A 19,883-nucleotide genomic window follows, 5' to 3' on the forward strand; every position below is an offset into this window, starting at 1 on the left:
CTTCCAGGACCTCCTCCGGCCTTCCCCACCCTGGGTGTCCCCTCCCCACAGCCAACCCCAGCCTACGATGCAAAGGACCCGGTTCCCTTGCGCGGATGCTCACGCTGGAGAAAACCACCTCTCATCACTGCCAGTGACAGGCACAGGGCTGGGACCTGTGGTCCGCCTGTCAGGGGCTGCCGCAGGACCCAGACCTGCAGGGTGGGCCGAATGGCTCTTACCCACCCCCCAGACGGGGGGCCTCCCTCAGAGCGGCAGACCCACATGTGTATGCACCCGTGCGTGAGTGTGTGCGTAGTGTGTGCCTGAACTTCCCAGAGCGAGAGGAACACAGAACAAGCTGTCCGTAAATCCTGCCGATGCGGGAAGGGTTAACCGTCACGCCCCATGCCAACAGACAGAACGCCGGTGGATTCATTCGTTTGGTTTTGTTTGTGGTTATTTTTTTTTTTTACAACTTTAAATACGGAATATAAATAAATTTACATTTAAAAAATAAAAGGAAAGCCCCCAAAAATATAATCACCAACTTTACAAACTGAAGAGAGCAGATTTTGGAGGGGGGGGGGTAAGGGGGAAAGTGCAGTGGGGTGGAGGGGAGGGAGGTGGGAGCTCAGACCCCACCCCAGGGACCCCTGGGGATCTTTTCCCTTTTCTCCCCCACTCCCAGCCCATGAGCTGGTTTCCTGGGAGGAGCCACCACGGGTGGATCTCAGAAGAATCTACTCTGGGGGGTAGCGTGCCCGGGGAGAGCGAGGGCTACCCCCTCCCTTGGAGATTCTCTCTTGGGTTTTTCACGCCCGCCTGGAAGGGGAACTGCTTGAGCTGAGGACTCAGGAAAACAGAGGCCAGCTGGACAACGCGTGGCCTCCCCACCCAACGTGGGCTCACTCTCCTGTCCAACCACCCCAAGCCATTGGCTGGGTCGGGACACAGCCAGTCCACATGGAACCATCATGTCGATTAGGAACAGGATCCCTTTCCTCAAGACATTTTAGCTCCATCTGCCAGAAAACTGTCCTAACAAATACACCAACGGGCCATGTTCTACGGCGTGAACAACGACCCCTGCACGCGGTGCCCTTGCACAGTGCACACCCTGCACGAACCTACACGGCAGTCTCGGCCGGGCTGGGATCCGAAGCTCAGCCCCCTGCTGCCCTGACCCCTGGTCTTCGGCCTAATGGAGCAGTGAGTGGGGTTATTTACGGTCTCAGCATGGGGTCCAAGGAGTCCCTCGGTGGAGCAGAGGAAGACGCAGGGTGGAGGTAGAGAGATGAAACAGAGGAGGTGAAGGCAGGGGAGTGGAAGGAGGCAGTGAGTGCCCAGATCACCATCCATGGTGGCTCCAGAGCAAACTTCATCTCTAACCCATCTGACGGGGCACTTGGCTGCCGGGTACTCGGGCCACGCCCACCCAGAGGAGTCCACGTCTTCGAAGATTTCATATATAGAAAACGAAAGGAAGCCACTATAAGCAGAGGTGACCGGGGAGAAAGAAGTGACTGGGCCTGGGCGCCGTGGGAGGATTTCTCTCCAGTCTACGGTCCAACGCGTGGTCTCAGCCACAGGAGGACGAGGCACCCTGGCCTGCCTGGGGGTGCTCCCTTCAGAGCGGGCCAGGGGTCCTGGGACCGGGCAGGCCATCCATGCCTAGAGGGCCTCAGGGCCACGCGCAGGGTTTCAGGCCAGTCCACGGCGCTCAGGTGTGACCCGGGCCAGGAGCTGGGGAAGGGAAGCTCCTCCGGTCCCCGAACGGCGATCCCGTGGGTCTCTCTTACACTTCTATGCCAGATTCTCGGGGTCAGCGGAGGAAGACAGCAATGGAGTTCAGGTCCTTCGTGTCCTTCTCGAGCTCCCGGGCAAGGCGCTGGAGGCCAATGAGGGGACCCGCTGGTGGGTGGACAGGCGCGTGGGAGGGGGGGAAGCACCATTGGCCGTCCGAATCAGGCATCGAGACAGACGGACGAGGGGAACAATATTATCACTCCAAGGACCCCATGGGGGCGATACAGCAAATACCATATTAAATAACCCTGTAGGCCAAGCAGAGGGAGACAGGGGGTCAGAGACAGCCTGGGGGCTCTGGCCCATACTCACACGCCTCCCTTGCCAGGGGCAGGGAGCTGAGGCTGACCAGCCATCCCTGGTTTCCAGCAGCGCTCAGGGCTGGGGGAGTTGAAGTTTAGACTTCCCGTTCTCTTAGGGCATGTAGGGACACAGCTGGGCTGGGGTCCCCAAAGACCCTCACCCACCTGCCCCATGAGAAGAGTCAGTCGAAGTTGGGCGGAGGGGATCCAGGCTTAGAGCTCAGATTTTTGTATGGGGAAATACCTCTCTGCAGCCCAAGCCACAGGCCAGGGGAGAAGAAATCCCAGGGGCCTGGACCTCAGGTTCCCCACCTGGCCTCACCTGCCCGCACGCTCTTGCAGATCCCCCTAGGCTCCGAGGGTCTCCTTCAGTGCCTTCTTGTCATGCGTGTGCTTGAACTTCCGGTGCTTCCCCTTGGGGGGCCGGCGGACTCGCACCGTCCGAATGGTCACCCGAGTCTGGGGTGTCCTGGCTGCTCGAGAGAAAGAAAGGGCTTGTCAGCAGGTGGACAGCCTCTGGAGGGAGCCATCTTAGCAGATGAGGAAACCGAGGCAGAGAGACCGGGATTCGAACGTAGGAGTCTGCCTCTGGACTCCATGCTTTCAACCACTGGCCTACGAATCACAGCGCTTGTGAGCCTGGGTCAAGGTTAGCACTTAGGTCTCTTCCTCCTGAGCCCTTAGGTCGACATCCTGGAAGTGAAAGCTTTCTCTGCCAAGCTCAAGGCCGTTTCTTCCTGGGGGGCTTCCCCAGCGATCCCAGCTCTTTGGGGCCGACACCGACCTCCCACCTCACAGACACAGCCCGCCCTGAAGCAGTCAGCCCATCTCTGCAAACAGGCAATGTAAGGATACAGGCAGGTGTCAGATGCCCCTTGGGGGAGGACATCTAGAAGGGCCATTAAGGGGCCCAGGGTCTGGGCTCCAAGGATGGGGTCATCGGCACAGGACGCGGGGCTGGGCAAAGCCTGAGCAAGCGTGAGGTCGTCACGCAGCTCGCGAGTGACAGAGGAGAGTCTCGAGCCCAGGGGGTCTGACACCGGCCACCACACGGGCCACACCACCACACCGTAGCCAAGCCGCGGACAGCTGCCAGCGGTACAGTCGCATGGGGCCAAGTTGCTGAAACGGACATGACAAGACTTTAGGTCATCTATAGATTAGTCAGCTGAACAGGCCTTCGAAAACCTGGTTTGGAAAGTCGCAGGAAGCAAAGGCACGTAATAGAACCACACTCCAAACACAAAGAAGAACATGAAGTTTCCCGAATAGGAACCACGCTACGTCTTATGGCGATTCCGTGTTATTTGATTTTCCGTGTTGTTCCGTGTTAATTGTAGCGATCATTTACAGCAGGTCAGTTTGAAGCTGGCAAATTATTAGTCTTCTCAGGGCGTCCGTGCCTTAGCTCGGCTCTCAGAACAGGACAAAGAGGCTAAGAGACAGCCCTGCCTTCAGGGGGCTTGTCAGATGTCTGTCCTCCAACAACAGTAAGTTACTGAAAATCAACACGTGATTTTTTTTTGAATGCTCATCTAATCCTATTAACTAAAAAATTCTTGATCCTTACTGCAAACGTGCGAGGAAGAAAAGGCAGCAGGACAGTCTAAGGAACCCAGAACTAGACAAGACCTGGGTTCTGGGCTAGACTTTGTCACTGTGCAACCTTCGTTAAGTCCCTTAACCTCTCTGTGTTCCAGCAACCCCTTTAATAAGACTGAAGGACCGACTTAGAAGGTCATCTCTCTGGCTCTCAAAGTTTTGAATTCTTTAACCAAAAGAAAATGATAAGGCAGGTAAAAGCGAGCGACTGGTGTCAGAGTGAGAGAAAAGCCCGGAACAGAACTTGAGGATACCTTGATCCAGCTCTCCCCCTGCCCGGGACTGGCTGTGTGACCTTGGGCAAGACCTCAGCCTCTCTGAGCCTCAGGCACCTCTTCTGCAAAATGTGGACCAGGTATTTGGATCAGATCATTTTTTTGGTCCTTTTCGACTCCAGTCAAACTATGCCCCTGAAATTGTGAATTCACGAAATCGAAAGAGAGGAACACAGCTCCGGTTCCAAACATCCATCAGATGCCTGAGCCCCATCTGTCACTTCACTGCTGCAGGATGGCCCAGTCTCTACCCACACATCTTCAACAACAGAAACTCCCTACCGCACAAGGCATGAGATTCCATCTTGGCCCCCTGACTGACAGCTTTTGGCATATAGAGTTCAAATCCCTCTCCAGGGGCTTTTCCCCCTCTGGTCCTGATCCCCACTGAGGGCCATAAGGAATTAGTTTGACTTCTCACCCCCAGGACAAGTTGCCAAGTATCTGAAGATGATGTGCATGGAATCGTCTCTTGTCCCGCCATTTCATGTGCTCGTTCGACAAAGTAAGGGGCTGTGGTAGCAGGACAGGGATGGGGGCTGCCCTGGACAAGGTAGTCAGGGTAGACCTCTAGGAGGAGGTGACTTCTGAGCTGAGACCCAAACGAAGAGGCTTGTGAAGAGTTGAGAGAAGTGAGTTTCGGAGGGAAAGTGGCATGTGCAAAGGCCCTGAGGCGGAAACACATTTGGCCACGCAAAGAGGTCAGGTTGGCTGGGGGGTGGCCTAAGTGAGGGGGAATGGTTGCCAACAAGGCTGGAAGGCCAACCAGGGGCTAACATCCTCACGTAAAGCTTCGGATGAATTTAAGCAGGGGTATGCCTGGTCCAACCTCCCCCCCACCGGCAGCTGCCACAGGAGAAGCGAGCTGCCCAGCTGAGCCGTTCAGAGGCAGACCCCGGACCAGCGCTTACCTCGCTGCTCTTGGGAGCTCCCCGGGCTTCGGGTCACGGGTCGTGCAGCCACCACCGTCTCACACTTGCACGCCAGGTGGTCCTCCAGGGTCACCGTGGCCTTCTTAAAGACTGGCCTCTTCCGCACGATCTCGATTTTTCTCACCTGGAGGACAGAACCATCGAAGTGCCTCTGGGAGACTACGCGGGCAGGGGCCGAGGGAGCCCGCCTGCCTGCTCTTCCCTCCCCAGTGTCCCCCCGCAAGGATCTTTCCTCGAAAGCGGGGCGTGGAGAGAGGCAGGGCAGACACTCTGGCCCAAACAATAGCAGGACCTTGCCCTCTACCCTTCTTGTAGCTTTTCCATCAAAACAAGCCCTCCCGACCTGGCCTCCAGCTTTGGCTGCAGCCCCCTTGGAGCTCCCAGAGAGGGAGAAAGGCATTTCCGGGTTGAGCGTAGGGCCTGCGGTGTCCCCATTCCCGGAGCGCCAGCCAAGGTCAGGGGCTATGGCAGAGGCGGGAGATGGTTGTCTGGAAGGAAGTGGGGGGGAGGCTTTATCCAGGAGGGAGGCGGGCAGGGGGAGGTCAGCTGTTAGGTGTCCATCCATAGAGCTGGAAGCAGTGGGGACAGGAGATACCGTGACAGTGGGTGGTGCGGTAGAGAGTGACACTTGTGATCTCGGGCACGGGGCCCAGGCCTGGGATGGATGGTGGGCAGGGGGAAAGGCCACAGCTGACCTCAGGGAGGGGAGTATGGTGACGCAGGTGGAGCCTTTGGCAAGAGTGGGGCTCGCCAGCCGGTGCCGAGCCCTGGATGTGCAGCTCGGCCCAGCCCGAGTCGGTGTGCAGGCGAGGCGGACCCGAAGGGCACAGAAACCTCTCCGCATGAATCAGAAGACCGCCGAGGCTTCTCTGGCCCTGCCTTGCCCAGCGTGAGACCCGGAGCTCCCCCGGGCAGCCTCTACTCTAGGATTTGCCTTGAGTCAGAGTGCACACCCAATCTTTCTAGAAAGGAGGCAGGGTTCAGCATTCTGACTCTGCTAGGGGCTGCCCCAGCTCTTGCAACGTCTGCTGCCCGGAGGGCCTCTGCCCCCCCTCCTCGTGAAGGACACGGCAAGGAGCCTCAACAGGTCTGGAGGAAAACTGAGCAGCCCAGAACATTCTGAGTGCCCAACAAATGCTGTAGACCTGTCTCTTCCGGGGACCTCTTGGGATTTCATCCTTGCAAAAGAGGCAGCACCCTTCACTAAATGTCCCACACCTGGCCCTGCCTGGGGGTCCGCCTGTGGCTTTTGGTTACAGCGGCCTGGGTGGCCTCGAGGACTCACAGGTGGCCTCAGAGCACCTGCCCAGAGAGCGCCCTGCAGGTGGCCCTCTCTGGACGGAGCCCGGGGGCCCGCCAGGAATGCCTCTCCGCCCCTACGGAGCGAGCGACGAGCCCCCGAGGGCAGCCCCCGGGGGGCAGCCCAGGGGTGGGGGTGGGGGTAGGGTGGGAGTGGGGTGCGGGCCCCCCCCGCGCACCTGGACAAGCCGCAGCTGCACCTGGGTGGGGCGGCATTGCACGTTGCGGTTGTTACAGCAGCCGGAGCAGCGCTGCACCTCCACGCAGGGCGGCCACACCAGGAAGTTGGCGTTGGTGCGGTCTATGAGGCGCCGGGACACCTCGAACACCTCCGTGCGTGTCTTGCACTCGGCGATCATGGCTGGCTCGGCGACCGTCGGGGAACCTGAAGGGAGAGGGGGCCTCCGTCAGGAAGGTGGGCCTGCCCAGAGCCCCCACCCGGCGGCCAAGCCCAGCGGGGGCACTGCTGTCCCCCAGAAATGGCAGGCTAGGGGCGCCTGGGGGGCTCAGTCGGTTAGGCGTCCGACTTCGGCTCGGGTCACGAACCCACACCTTGAGAGTTCGAGCCCCGCGTCGGGCTCTGTGCTGACGGCTCGGAGCCTGGAGCCTGTTTCAGATGCTGTGTCTCCCTCTCTCTCTGCCCCTCCCCTGCTCACACTCTGTCTCTCAAAAATAAAACATTAAGAAAATTAAAAAATAAAAAAAAAGGGGTTGGGTGATCCCCACTTCCTTCAACCCCAGGGACAGTTTTCGCGTCCTGGCTATTATCAGCCGTGGGACTTGGACAGGCTGCTGATGGGCCCTCAGCCTCAGTTTCCCCATGAGATCTACACCCCAAGAACCGCCTTAAGGATCCAGTGAGATCATTCAGAGAGTGCCGGCCTGTCGTAAATGTCGGCGTCCTTCCACCAGCCCTCGGTTTCATTCGGCTATTTCACAGGTTTATGGGCTTGTCCGACTCCTGGCTCCTACTCACTTATTATTTTGTAACCACTCTTATGTTGCCATTTGACACGGTAATCTATTCTTAAATCCTTGCTTCTTTCAACGCCTGTTCCCTCATCTACGTGTGACACGGGATGACAGAGCCTATATCGCACCTGCGGATCTAAGGGCTAACGTGAGTGGCCTAGAGCAAGCGTCCAGTCGACGCTGGGGCTCTGTCTTCGTTTTCATATAGAGACACTGCCCAAATTCACAGAGGGAGGAGTGGAACTCAGGCCACCGACTCTTATCTGGAGGTCCCCGAGCCACTGTCTACAGTGTTGTGGGGACTTCAGGTGGGCAGAGAGGAGGAAGGGCTTAGAGCACGCACTGGCCTCCCCAGGGAAGGCTCCCACGGGACCCGGGTGGGTCCCAAGCTCTGCCTGCTGACCCAGGAGGCAGCCCTAAGCCGCGGAAGGGACACGCAGCCCACCAGGATGGCACCGGGTCCACATGAGAAGAGCAGCTGGGATCCCAGCCCTAGTTGTTGCTAGCTGTGCGACTTCGGCCCCGTCTACCCCTCTCTGGGCCGCAGTTTCCAACTCGACAAGATGGGGTTAATGATATCTGTCTCCCGGGTTGAAGGAATGAACAAATGCGTTTAAAACCACTATATTTAGGAAACCGTGTGTGTTGGGGGACGGGGCGTGAGGACTCAACTCCTCGATATAGTGTCTTGAAGGACAGTTGTACTCTCTTACAGTTTAAGTCAGTCCTAAGTGCCGGTCGAACGGGCGGCCCAGAGCCGGGGGCGGGGCCCCCGCCCCACGTCTCCTTCTCTGGCTCCCACTGTTGAGAAACCACCATTGTTACCCGCAGCCTCACCTAGGCTCCTTCTCCCTCGGGATAAGCTCTCCAGCTCGCTTCCAGAATGGGATCGAGTCGAATTCAGGTCCAACTCGGCTCTGTCTTCGTCTGCAAGGCAAGGCAAAGCACAGTCGGAATGCACCCTGATAACCGCTGGCCGGTCCGTTGGTGGGGTGGGGGCTCCCCTGGGGGCTCCGGGGTAGGCAGGAAGGTGGCTCCTTACCCGTCACTGGTACCCAACTCGAGACAACAGTCTCCCTTTCCAGCTCCCTGTAAACCCGAGGGTCCTGGCTCTGGAAAGGGGCTCTCCAGGAACCCCGGGGTGGCCGTGGGGCTCAGGAGGGGGGTGAGGCCCTGACTGCATCCCTGGCGGGCCTTCAGCCCCACTCTGGGCTCTTCGGCCACATTTTTGGACAGAACCCATGTCAGTGGAGTTAAAAATAGCCCTTCCCTTTCGCTACTGTAAGCGAACCCTCCTCAGCCTCCAGGGCAGGGCAAGGACCCAGAGCTCGGAAGGCCAGTTTCCAATGCCCCTCCGCCCAGCGTTCCCATAGGAAGTGCTGAATGGAGAAATTCCCAGAATCCCCGGGGGGACCAGCTTGCCCTGGACACAGCCCCTCTGGAGCCCCGGACAATGGCCCAGCTGAGCGGGAGAGAGGGAGGAGGGAGAGGAGCGGGGGTGAGGGCTGAAGGCAGAGAGGGGTGGGGAGCCAGCCTGCTGGGATGGGGGTGCCCGTACCCCGTGCCCTTCCCAGCCTGGGTTTTGCTCCAGCTCCCAGTGTCTCGCTCACTGTGTTTGCCTCTCCCCTCTAACCTTTGGCCCCGGGTCCGCCCTACGGTCTGTTTATTCCTCAGGTGACAGTCTGAGGGGTCAGCCCTACGGTCCGTTTATTCCTCAGGGGACAGTCTACAAACTACAGCCTGGGGCGCCCTCCTCTCGGTGTCATAGCTGCTCCCTCTCTCTAGAGGCGGCCAACTCCACTGTGGGAGGTGAGGGCCAGACAGGAGGACTTTGAGCTCAACACCGAATCCTGGGCAGACCCTTCTAGCTCTCTGACGGCTGAAGAGTCAGCACAGAAACCGAGGGGTGCCAGGGACAAGCTCCCGCCCCCTCCACGCAGCCCCTGGTCGCTCCTGCTGTCTCCCCTTCCTCCTGGCCCCGCCAACGCCAACGCCAACGCCAAGGCTCGTGTGCCCTTCCGTGTGGGCTCCCGGGGGTTCCTGTCTGGAGGAGACCCTCCTACAAATCCTACAACCCGTGCATTTCCATCCGGCCTGCTGCTCCCGCGCGTCAGCGCGTCTGTCTGTCCCTCTCGCTCCCTTCCTTTCTCCCTGCCATCTCTGGAATGTCCCTGGTGGAGAGGAGATGGGGGGAAAGATGTGCTTTGTGGCAAGGTTAAGTTGATTAGGAAAAAATAGCCACATGGTTGCCTCGAAACAGGCCCGCTATTGAAAACCTCCGTCTCCAATCCCGACCCCCACCCGGGGTGTGTAGGGGCTGAACGAGGGTGGGGGCCAAGGGCCTTGGAAAGAAACCGCAGAAAGGCTAAATTTGGAAGTTGCCCCATTGTGTTGGCCAGGGCTGGCCAGTCGGGCATGGGGTGGGGGATGTGGGAGACGTCGGGTGGGGGGCCGAGTGAACAATAGGTGGGCCCAGCTGGGGCCCCCTCCCGCCTGCCTCGCCAGCCCCCGGCACAGGCGGGTTTGAAAGGGCCCGGGAATGCTTTTGAGAGGGAGCCAGGGGCCCAACGGGGAGAGGAAACAAAGACAGGAAATGCTGTCCCCCGTAGATAGGAGTCTGGGCAAGGATTACAAAGTGACAAAGAGACAAAACCCTAGAGGGAAGGAGAGCTGGGGGTGCAGGGGGGGCGCTGACCGGGGCTCCAGGGAACAGGCCAGAGGTTAGAATAGAATGGAATTTGCTCTGAAGACAGCGTTTATAAATACATTCCTGACCCAGCCCGCCAGCCCGGCCACGTGTGTGCCACCAAGCACGTGCCCATTCGCTGAGGGCACTCTCGGGCGAGGGCAGGGTTGCCCGCTGGTCTGGGCCAGGTGTCCCCAGGAGACCTTACAGACCGGGCCCCCGGCCAGAGGGGCAGGGAGATGTCTCCTTCGGCACCACCCTTCCTGGCCGAGGCCACACCTGGATACACATTCGGCGTGTGCCCCAGGCACCTTCTCCCTGCCCCCCTCCTCCTGGCACCCGACCCTGTGCGCCAAGCCAAGGCAGAGCCACACGCGGGTGCTTCTCCCGCCACGCCCCACGTCCCGAGCACCAACCCATCCACCTACTCAGCCCTGCCCTGGACAGGTGTGGCCACGCCCTCCCTGGGCTGCCACAGGCCTCTAGTTACCTGGAAGTCGAGGAAGACAGGACGCCCCATGCCCTGCCCCTCGCGGCTCCCCAGGATTCAGTGGGGGCCCAGAGCACCGAACAAGGATTCAATTTACCTACGGAGTCTCCGTGTAGCAGGCGCTGGAGGTCATCGAAGGAGCGGATTGAGTGGTCACTCAGCATCTTGTAGAGTTCCTCGGGAATGGGGTCCCCCTGCCAGGGAGACACCATGGGGCCAAGTGAGCCAGGAGTGAGGGCTTTCCAGCCACGGCCCTCTTGCCCGCCACACCCACACACCCACACACCCACACGCACACACGCACGCACCCTCCTATGGAAAACTCCCACAAGGCCTCTTGGCCCTGGGCAAGCGGACGGCCAGGATGGGGGCGCGGGCAGGGGGCGGATTCCAAGCCTGACAACCAGAAGCACAAAGGTCTAGGGGCCAGGACCTGCAGAAGCCTCTAAGAGCCAGGTCAGAAGCTCACCCCACACCCCCAGACACGAAGCCCAGCTTGCTCTGACTTAGATCGGACTACGTACACATCTGTCTCCCGCATCACAACCCCTGGAGACTCTCTGCCTCCACACGTGACAGCCAATGACAGCCAGCATTTGTCAGACGAGATCTAATTTACCCCCATTTTACGGATGAGAAAACAGAGTCGTAGCTGCCAATCAGCAGCAGAACCTGCATTCAAACCCAAGGCTTCCTGACGGAAGGACCTGTACTCCAGCCTCCTGGGTCCGTGAGGTATTTCTAAATGCTTGCAGAGTTGGACAGTCTCAGGAGGCCACAGGTACTAATATCTCTATTTAGTCTCTTGCTCACAAGAGGAGAGGAGGGAATCCTCAGTTAGAGACGGGACACCTGAAAGCTAACCCATGCCCCATGCCCAACCAAACCCTATTTTTAGAGCCCCTCTGGCCTGTTACCAAAAACACTTGAAACTTAATAAGTGCTTTAACAGGCCCCACTCGGAGCCGGGCTTCCTCCAGGGAAACCACAGGCCCCACAACAACATGAGAGCAGCCTGATAGGAAGGTCACGGCCACGTCCCTCATGGTCCACGAGGGGCTGAGGGAGACCTGAGGGGCTGGTGTGGCAGGACTTGAGAAGGAATGCATAATCTGGACACCCAGTGTCTTGGGGCAAGGGAGGTGTATGAATGAGACGCTGCTTTGTGTACAAACTCACACCCGTGGAGAAACACACACACACACACATGTGCACACACAGACACAGGAAGGCATGGTCTTGTAGAAGGAGCCCTGGAGGGGGCGCCGGCAGACTTGACTTACTGAGGTTCAACAACTCTGTGCCTCAGTTTCCCTGGATAAGGAAGCGGGAGCTTCTGCACTAGTCAGTTCTTGGAACGTTCCAAGGACTGGAGTCCTCACTGGCTTTGCACAGGCTAAGTCCCTGCCCGACAGGGGGGAGGAGGTCATCTACCCCATGGCCAGCCCCCGGGGGCTCTCCCCACAAGCTCTGTTAGGAGCGTTGCGGTGGATCAGTTTCTGGCTCCCCCAAAGCTCTGTTTCCTCAACAGTTAGCATGATGTCTGGGAACAGCTCCGCCAGGGGTTCTGCCATGCCCATCCAGCTCTGGCCACCCAAGTCGGCCTTGGAGCCAGAAGACGCAGGGTGGAGTGTGGATATGACTGCTTCTAAAACGAATTCCTTGACGGGGCACCTGGTGGCTCAGTCAGTTGAGCTTCCGACTTCAGCTCAGGTCATGATCTCACGGTTCGTGGGTTCGAGCCCCGCGTCAGGGTCTGTGCTGACAGCTCAGAGCCTGGAGACTGCTTCCAATTCCGTGTCTCCCTCTCTCTCCGCCCCTCCCCTGCTCACGATCTGCCTCTCTGTCTCTCAAAAATGAATACATGTTAAAAAAAAGATTTTTAAAATGAATTCCTTGAAACCCCTGAGCTCAGCTTTTTCATGTGAGTGTGGCACTTATAATCCTGCCTGGCGTCTAGGGCTGTTGGGAGGTTCAAAGAGAAGAAAGGTTGGGGGTCTCGAGTAAGCTTGGCCGGGAGCTGGGGTCTTTCCTTCAGGGTCCGCGACTATGAAGCTGGGGCTGCATATGTGAGGGGGGAGAGAGACATCTTACGTGCCTTCCCTACCTCCGCCACGCTCTGCCTCCTCCGACTCCAAGAGAGAGACCCTAGGTGTCTCCAAATGTGGACACAGCGCCCTCCCCACAGTACGGAAGGCAGGTGGCTGGTCCCCACTTACGAGGGAGGCAGACTGCGTCCCCTGAGGGGATTATCAAATGCAGAGAGCTAGATGCTACCCTTGTACCCTACTAACTGCCCCATGACCTCAGGCTGGTCACGGCCCCTCTCTGGTCCTGGCTCTCGTCTGTGAACCAAGGGGTTGAAGACATTTGACTCCGTCCTAATTCTGCCTGGGGTAGCAGGAGAAGCAGCAGAGGAAAGCTGAGGGTGGGGGTGCCCAGCCAGGTCTCCAAGCTGTCTGTGCAGTAACGATGCAATTAACCTCCCAGGAGGGGGGGCCCAAGCACCCCAAGTGCCATGCCGCATTCCTGCCAAGAACTCCTTGTCCACTGGAGAGCACGCACGAAGGACTCTCTCCTTCTCCCTGGGGTTCTCTCCTGTATGATTCTCCCACCTCCTCCCCCAGGAAGACCGCCTGGGATATTTGCCCCCACCCCCTAAGCAAATTGCCTCCTAAAGAAAGAGTCCACTTTATTCTAAGCAGAGAGGCCATCCCTGCACCTGTTTCCAGTAATCTGGCCACTAGATGCCCAGAACTCGCTAAGGGCCCCCTGGATTTGAGAATAATAACACAGCTTTTATTAAGTGGTGACATGAGCCAGGCACTGAGCGGAAATGCTGTGCTAACCACCAATGCCAAGCGGCTGGCCCTGTTGTGATCCCCATCTTCCAGATGAGGAAGCTAAAGGCTTAGAGAAATCCAGTCAGGGGCCACAGGTCTCTACGCAGCGACAGAGCCGCGCCCGTCCCTCCTCGCGCCCACCACGGAGCTTTCTGGCATCAGATGTCGCGGAGCAGCGGTTGGTTCTCAACCAGGGGCTAGAGGGTCCTCAGGAGACACTGGCCGTGGCTGAGGCACTTTTGGTGGTCACCCCTAGAGGGGCACCACTGGCCTCTGGCAGGTGGTGGCCAGGGATGTGGCTGAACATCCTACTACGCACAGGACGGCCTTCCGCAAGAAAGAATGATCTGGCCCGAGATGTCAACGACTCTGTAGTTCAGGAAAGAGCAGGGACTTCAGCTGCCCAGGAGACCTGGCCTCTTGGCATTAAGCCTTTTGACAACCTGAAACCTGAGAAAGCTTCTGTAGCTTTTAAATGGGGCTAAAATAAGACGCGACTGGTGTCACGGGGAGGCGGAGTCGCACCTAGCTGAGCAGCCAGCAAATAACGGGTACTTAATGAAATGTCGCTGTGGCCAATTCCGTCCTTCAGTGCGGCTCCTGTGAGGGCAGCAGCGAGCAGCCCACACACGCCCAGGGCCAGCAATGCGGGGCATTTTTGAGGATGACAATTGGTGGGTGGAGAGCTGCCCTGCCAGGGGGCGAAGCGTATGGCTTCGCATTATCCCCTGTGCTGGGCCCACAGGAAATGGCCCCCAGGCCCCCACTGGCACTGCCTGGGGCCTCGTGAGCTGGCGGGTCCCTTCCGGGGCCGGGGGTGGGGAAATTCAGCCTGTGGTCAGCTCCAGGATGAGACGCCCCGGGGGAGACTCGCAGGGGCACCTGCTTGGGGTCAGAGGCTCCGCTCGGCGGGGGGAGGGCGAGCCACCGGGAGCCCCGTTTTCCTGGGCACAGGTTCGAAAAGCCTGTTTAGGCGGGCAGGGAGGGAAAAGAGGCATGGCATACGGATGAGGCTGCCCCAGATCCCAGGCCTGGGGTTCCTGACAGGGCAAGGGCGTGGTGAGAAGCCGCTGGGGCACAGCCAAGGCAAAGAGCCTCCTCCCCGCCCCGCCCCACCCGCAACACCAGCTGCAGGAGGGCACGAGCTAGCGTGAGGCCAGGTGACTTACCTGCTCCCAACCAGGCTGGCAGATCAAAGGGGCTTGGACCCCACCCTCCCCCAGGGCCGCAGCTGCACACACAGAGACGCAGGCTGCGCTCCACTCCGCTGAGGGAGAGGACACTGGCACAGCCCAAGCAACCAGGGGCGTTGTCTGGGTCTGGCGCAGAGAGAAGCCGACAAGGCCTCGGAGCGCCCGCCTGCCTGACAGTCTCGGGCCTGATTTAGATTCCATGCCAAAGCCAAGCCCTTTGAAGAAGCCTTTTCTGGGCAGACCACAGAAGCCATTTAGAACCAGACTTCCCCACCTAGCATTTCCCTTCTCTATTGCTCCTGGGACACTCCCACCCCTCCTGAAGGTCAGCCCGGGCCCACACTGGAGCAGAAAAACTGTCAGGGCTTCCAGAAGGGCCAGGGCAGCAATTACAACCCCTGGAGCCCGTGGCAGCCACTGCCCCTGGGGCAGGAATCTGCGATTTCCAGAGACGTTAGTTAATTCTGCTGCTCCTGGGGAACCGTGAACCAACCTTCGCGTGTTTGGGGGCGCCCGAAACCGAGGCCTAGCTCAAGATACACGGGATCTCTGCAGTCTGATTTTCCTTCTGTTTCTTCCTCTGGCCTATCCAATCTTGGCAGTCCAAGTCCCAAGAAGAGAAAAGAAAGACAAGCCCCTCTCTCAAGATTGGGGGTGGGGGGTGCTCCAATGAGGATGCCTGTGGGAGGGCAGAGTAGCCGGTGCTGCCCTGGGGGCCAGGACTCAATGAGGGCATGTTTATAAAGCACTTAGCAAGTGCTAGACACATGTCTGGTCCTTCCTCCTCACCGCTCCCCCACTCCCCCCCCCCCCCACTGTCCTTCCCACAAATATTTACAGATTATCCACCTTGGATCAGGCACCGTTCCAAGAATGGGAGACAGTGGTGACTGAGACAAACCCTCTAGTGGAGTTTAGACTAGTGAGGAAAACAGATAATAACTGACTCAACCAGAAAATGAAATAGCTGTCCTAGAAAGGGCATTGGGGGGGGGGAGTGGGGGGCAATGGGCAAGTGAGAGAAGACTGAGAAGGATCTAGGAAGCCCCCGTCAAACACGTCTTTACCACTCTCGCCACTCCCCGAATCAACCTCCCCCCCCATACAAGCACCCCATTCGAGGATCTGCACCAGAGCCTGGAAATTCTGCTTGGTCCTAAACCTGCAGACACTTCTAGGGGTGGGAGATGCCAGCAAGTCGGTCTCCGGGCACCTAAGGCCATTAGCAAACCAGGAAGGAGCTGGGTGGTAAAGGGCTGCCAGGCCCCGTCCCTCCTTCCGGGCAGAAGGGTGCTAAGGCATCACATGACAGCGGAGTGAGCCTCCCGGAAGCCAGATCAGCTGATGGGAGATGGGACCTCCTAGGCCTCCGCAGACCCTCTGCCAGGCCCTGCATCAGAGCGCCCACCCCTCCTCCCCAGCTGCCCAGGCCTCTACCTGAGGCTCAGGCCCCGGACAAGGCCAGCCCCAAGGCCACCTCCACCAGCAAGCTCTCTCGAAGCCTCCCGTCCCCGACTGGCCCTCAAGTGGATGGGTTTTCCCTTTAGGGCTCCTCCCCCAGAGCCTCCTGAGGCCGAAAGACCGGGGCTCAGCAGGAACGTGCTTCGGAAACTGCAAAGCACCACACAATTGTGGGTTCCCCAGGGAGCGCGTGTCCCAAGACGCTGGGAGTCAAGTGAGGAGAAAGGCACCAGCTTCCGTGCCATAGGGTCCCCCCAAACACACTCACCCACGGAGTTGGGGAAAAGGAGGAGGAAGTGCTGGACGAAGCTGGAAATGGCGAGGGCAGGCCCCGGGAAAGCCTCATCCAGCTGTCACCCGGCTTCTCTAGAGCCCGCTGGGGATCAGCAAAGACACAACAGCCAGGGGGGAGCCCCCTCGGCGGCTCAGGGTCCTCCAGTCTTGGAGGTTCAAAGAAAGGCTTATTTGAAGAGAGAAATGCTCCAGACATCAGAGCGCCCCCCCCCCCGCCCCGTTGCGTCAACACCATTTTCTGCCACCTGGGGGGTGGTTGAAAAAAAAAAAAAATCCGCCGAGGGAGAATGCTTGAGGGGCGTCAAGCTGACCCGAGCAGGCAAAAAACAGTGGGTGCTATGGAGCCAGGACCTGCTGGGAGGGTCCCTGTTTCCCCTCCCTGTTAGTGCCCAGCAAGGAAATGGGGTCACCACCGAGGTGATGAGGTTCCAGGGCCCACGGTAGGCCCACCTGTTGCACGGGGGGGTGGGAACCTGCTGCTGGGCGTCTAGGGGCCTTGCGTGCCCGTGTGCGTGCGTGGGTGGGCGCGCACGTGTGTTCAGGCCGCGTGTTCGGGGGCCGTGCGTACGTGTGTGTGCGGTGCGCGCGCGTGTGCCCCGCGTGTGCACGGGCGTGGCGGCGGCGGCGGGCGCGCGACCCGGCCGCGGTAGTGCGTGCCCGTCGCTCTGCGCGCCCGCCCGCCCGCCGGAGCGCAGCATCGCCTCCGGCCAAGAGTGTGCATGCGTGGGGTGAGTGAGCGAGTCCGGGGGCCGGGCGGGGTGGGCTGCGGAGAGCAGCGGCGGGGGCGCCGCCGTTCCCAGGACGCCCTGGCACCGGGCCCAGCCCCCCAGGCCCCGCGGCGAGGCGAGGCGAGGCGAGGCGGCAGCTGGGGCCGGCCGGCGCCCCCCTCCCCAACAGCTGGCCGCGGCCCGGGGGGCTGCGGAGAGGAGGGGAGGGGGCGTCGGGAGGGGCCTGCAGGCGGCCGGGCCGAGAGCCCCGCGGCCTCCCTCCCGGGTGCGGACCGCGGGGGGTTGGCCGCGGAAGGGCGGGGCCCCAGGGCGGGCGGCCGGCGGCCCTCGAGGAGCCCCGAGAACAAAAGGAGACGGCGACGGCTCCTCTGTGGTCAAAACAACCTGCGCTGGCGGCGGCCCAAGGTCTGGCCGCGGCCTCGGAGCCCTTCACCTTAACCCCTTCGCCGCCGCCTCCTCCTTCCTGCGCCTCGCTGGACGCCCGGCGGGGTGGGGGTGGGGGTGGGGGGGGCGGCCCTCCTCGCGAGCGGGCGAGGTGCGGGCTCCCGGTCGCGCGGAGGCGGGACGGGACCCAGGCGCGCCGCGCTCCCGGCCGCGCTCTCCTCCCCTCCACCTAGCGCTTCCTCCCTGCCCCGCCCCCTTTCCCACCTGGATTCCGGGTGGACTTGCCAACTCACTGCTACGTGAGGCTGGGAGGGGTGGGGGGTGGGGGGGTTACAGATCCGACCTAATAGCTCCCGCAGACGTTTTTACACCCCACCTGCCTTGCGGCTACGCTTTCACAGGCGCGCTCCGCACCCTGCAAGCGGGGGAGAGAGGCGCTTGCCCTCGCAGGGCGCGGGCGCAGGTTTGGCGGGGCCTGGGGCACACACCCGCCCCGAGGGCTGGATTCCTTAAAAGCCTCTACTCCTCCCCCAGTTCCCGAGTGCCCGAAACCTCTGTCTCTCGGCACCCCCCGCGCCCAAGACGCCAGCTGCTGCCGGACTCCGCTCCGGGGCGGGCAAGCCCTGCGCTAGCCCGAGGGCGCCCGTCCCGACCGGGAGCCGGAGCCAGGGTGGGGAGGCAACCGCCGGCGCAAGGTTGGCGTGGCTGCCACCGGTGCGCGAGCTCGCACCTCCCGTGCAAGCCGGGTCCTGGACGGAACCTCGGCTGGAACCGAAGTGGGCTTGGGAGAACGCGCTGGCCTCTGCACCCTCGGCACCACCCCCACTCTCTCTCCCTTCAGGTTCCTGAGGGGTGGGGGACAGGGCCACACACACGCTCCCCCGACGCTAAAAGGGCCGGAGATCTGGGATCGCCCATGGGAAAGCAAGCCACCCCCGCCCCCTCCCCTCAGAGCCTGGCACCTCCCGCACCTCGCGTCCCAGCCCTCGGAGGTCACCTAGCGCCCGGCGCTAGGCCCGTGGGCTGCAAGGGTCCAAAGTTCACTGCAGGGAGGGGAGGGGGCGGCCAGGGGGTGAGGGTGGGCGTAATGAATGAAGCGAAGCAGCCCCAGCCGCCGTCGCAACTCACCTCGGGGCTGACCAGACGCAGGTAGCAGCAGAGAGACAGGAAGAGCGCCCAGCAGCGATTCATGCCGACTCCGGGCCCGGCCCCGCGGGGCCCCGGACGCGTGGACCGAGCGCGCCGCCCCCGCGGCCAGGGTGGGGGGCGGGGGCTGGGGAAGGAGGTGGGCTCGGCTCGGGTCTGCGGCGATCAGGCGCTCAGGCCGCTGCAGCCGCCGCCGCGGCTCACCCGCATGGCCCCCGGGCGCCGCCGCCCCCGGCCCCGGCTCCGTCGTTGGGGGGCTGGGGAGGGCCTGGGCGCGGGACCAGGGTCCGCGGCCGCTACCTGGGCGGATCCCGAGCCCGAGCGAGCATCCACGGCCGGGGGTCTGCGTCGCGAACCAGCCGAGGCGTCTAGCCGTGTGGGGGCGCCCAGGGGACTCCAACCTCCAAGAGGAAAAAGAACACGGCAGCCGATGGTTCGTCTTCACTCGCCGACTATAGGCGTTTTCCTCTGCCCGCTGGCTTAGCTTTTTTGCAACATTTTCTAGAAAGGCCCCCGAAGTCGGAAAGTGCAGAGCCGGGCACCTCAAGGCCAAAGTCTCCCCCAAAAAACTTTTTCCAAAGTTGGCTTTGCAGCGGCGGCCCGAGTACCCGGGCAGGGAGAGGTGCAAACTCCCGCCCGGGCCGGGTGGGGGGGGCCGGAGCGTGTGCGCCTTGGCGCGGGGCCCGGGCGGCGGGCACGGCTGCTCTGCGCTCGCGGCGTGCCCGCTGCGCGCAGTGCCGGGCGCGGCAGACAGGTGGACGCGGCGCGAGTCCGTCGGTCCGTCTGTCTGCGCGCTCGCCGCTCTGGGCGTCCTCTGCGGGCTGTGAGCTGCGGCTGCTCCGGCTTCTCTTTGCAGCGAGGCTGGAGGGTGGGCCTTTTTTTTTTCCCCCCCTTTTTGCGCGTGTGTGTATGCGTGTGTGCGCAAAATATCGCAATCTCGGAAATGAAAGATGGGCGCTGGCGGCCAGAGGGGAGCCCTCAGGGAGGCAGCGGGGGAGGCTGCGGGCGCGCGGGGAGACAGGCGGGCTGCTCCCGGCGGCAGGAGGAGAAGTTGCCACCCTTTCAGCTGTTCCGGCCTTTATAAAGGAGAAGGGAGAGTGCTAGAGGTGGGTGGAGACTGCCTTTCCTCTTCTGGCCGAGAGTCAGCACCGGGAAGAGGGGGGGGAGCTCCGGGAGGGCCTGAGGCGGGGGCGGGGCGCTCAGGGGTCTCTGAGAGCTCCGCAGCCCCTGCGGCCGGGAGCCCGGCCCTCGCGAAGGGAGAAGTAGGGGCGACTGAGCGCCCCGCCCCTTAGCACAGTGACCGTGGCCTGATTTCTAGCCCACGTGGTTGGGGAGTCGTCTGCAGGGCCGCCGCCAGGACTCCAGACCCGCAGCCCCAAGGACGGCATTTGCATCCCGGCACAGGCATAGGGGGCGAAGGACTCCGGCTCTGCAGCTCGGTTCGCATCCCGGCCCTGGCGCTGAGTAGCTGGGTCACCTTGGGCAAGT

The 19,883-nt window shown here is 61.1% G+C and overlaps 1 protein-coding gene across 2 annotated transcripts; it reads right to left on the minus strand.

The window, feature by feature from the left end:
- Positions 1-597: 597 nt before the first annotated feature.
- Positions 598-19,516, minus strand: PDGFB (platelet derived growth factor subunit B). 2 transcript variants are annotated; one of them, XM_042993301.1, is made up of 7 exons: positions 18,378-19,516; positions 10,444-10,540; positions 8,008-8,097; positions 6,378-6,583; positions 4,879-5,023; positions 2,413-2,563; positions 598-2,036 (listed from the first exon to the last, which is right to left on the minus strand). In XM_042993301.1, exons 1-6 carry the CDS (start codon positions 18,438-18,440, stop codon positions 2,439-2,441), a joined length of 726 nt encoding a protein of 241 aa, XP_042849235.1. In that variant the 5' UTR covers positions 18,441-19,516; the 3' UTR covers positions 598-2,036; positions 2,413-2,438. The 2 variants fall into 2 exon arrangements, with proteins under 2 accessions (XP_042849235.1, XP_042849234.1); XM_042993300.1 differs by having other exon boundaries at positions 7,996-8,097.
- Between the last annotated feature and the right edge of the window lie 367 nt (positions 19,517-19,883).

Source organism: Panthera tigris, chromosome B4, assembly GCF_018350195.1.
Source record: "Panthera tigris isolate Pti1 chromosome B4, P.tigris_Pti1_mat1.1, whole genome shotgun sequence".
Taxonomy (NCBI): Eukaryota; Metazoa; Chordata; class Mammalia; order Carnivora; family Felidae; genus Panthera; species Panthera tigris.

Coding starts and splice junctions, on each gene's coding strand:
- PDGFB (XM_042993300.1), bottom strand. CDS start 18,440: ATGAATCGCTGCTGGGCGCTCTTCCTGTCTCTCTGCTGCTACCTGCGT. Junction 10,541..18,377: donor TGCGTCTGGTCAGCCCCGAG/GTGAGTTGCGAC, acceptor TCTCCCTGGCAG/GGGGACCCCATTCCCGAGGA. Junction 8,098..10,443: donor GCTACACGGAGACTCCGTAG/GTAAATTGAATC, acceptor CTTGCCTTGCAG/ACGAAGACAGAGCCGAGTTG.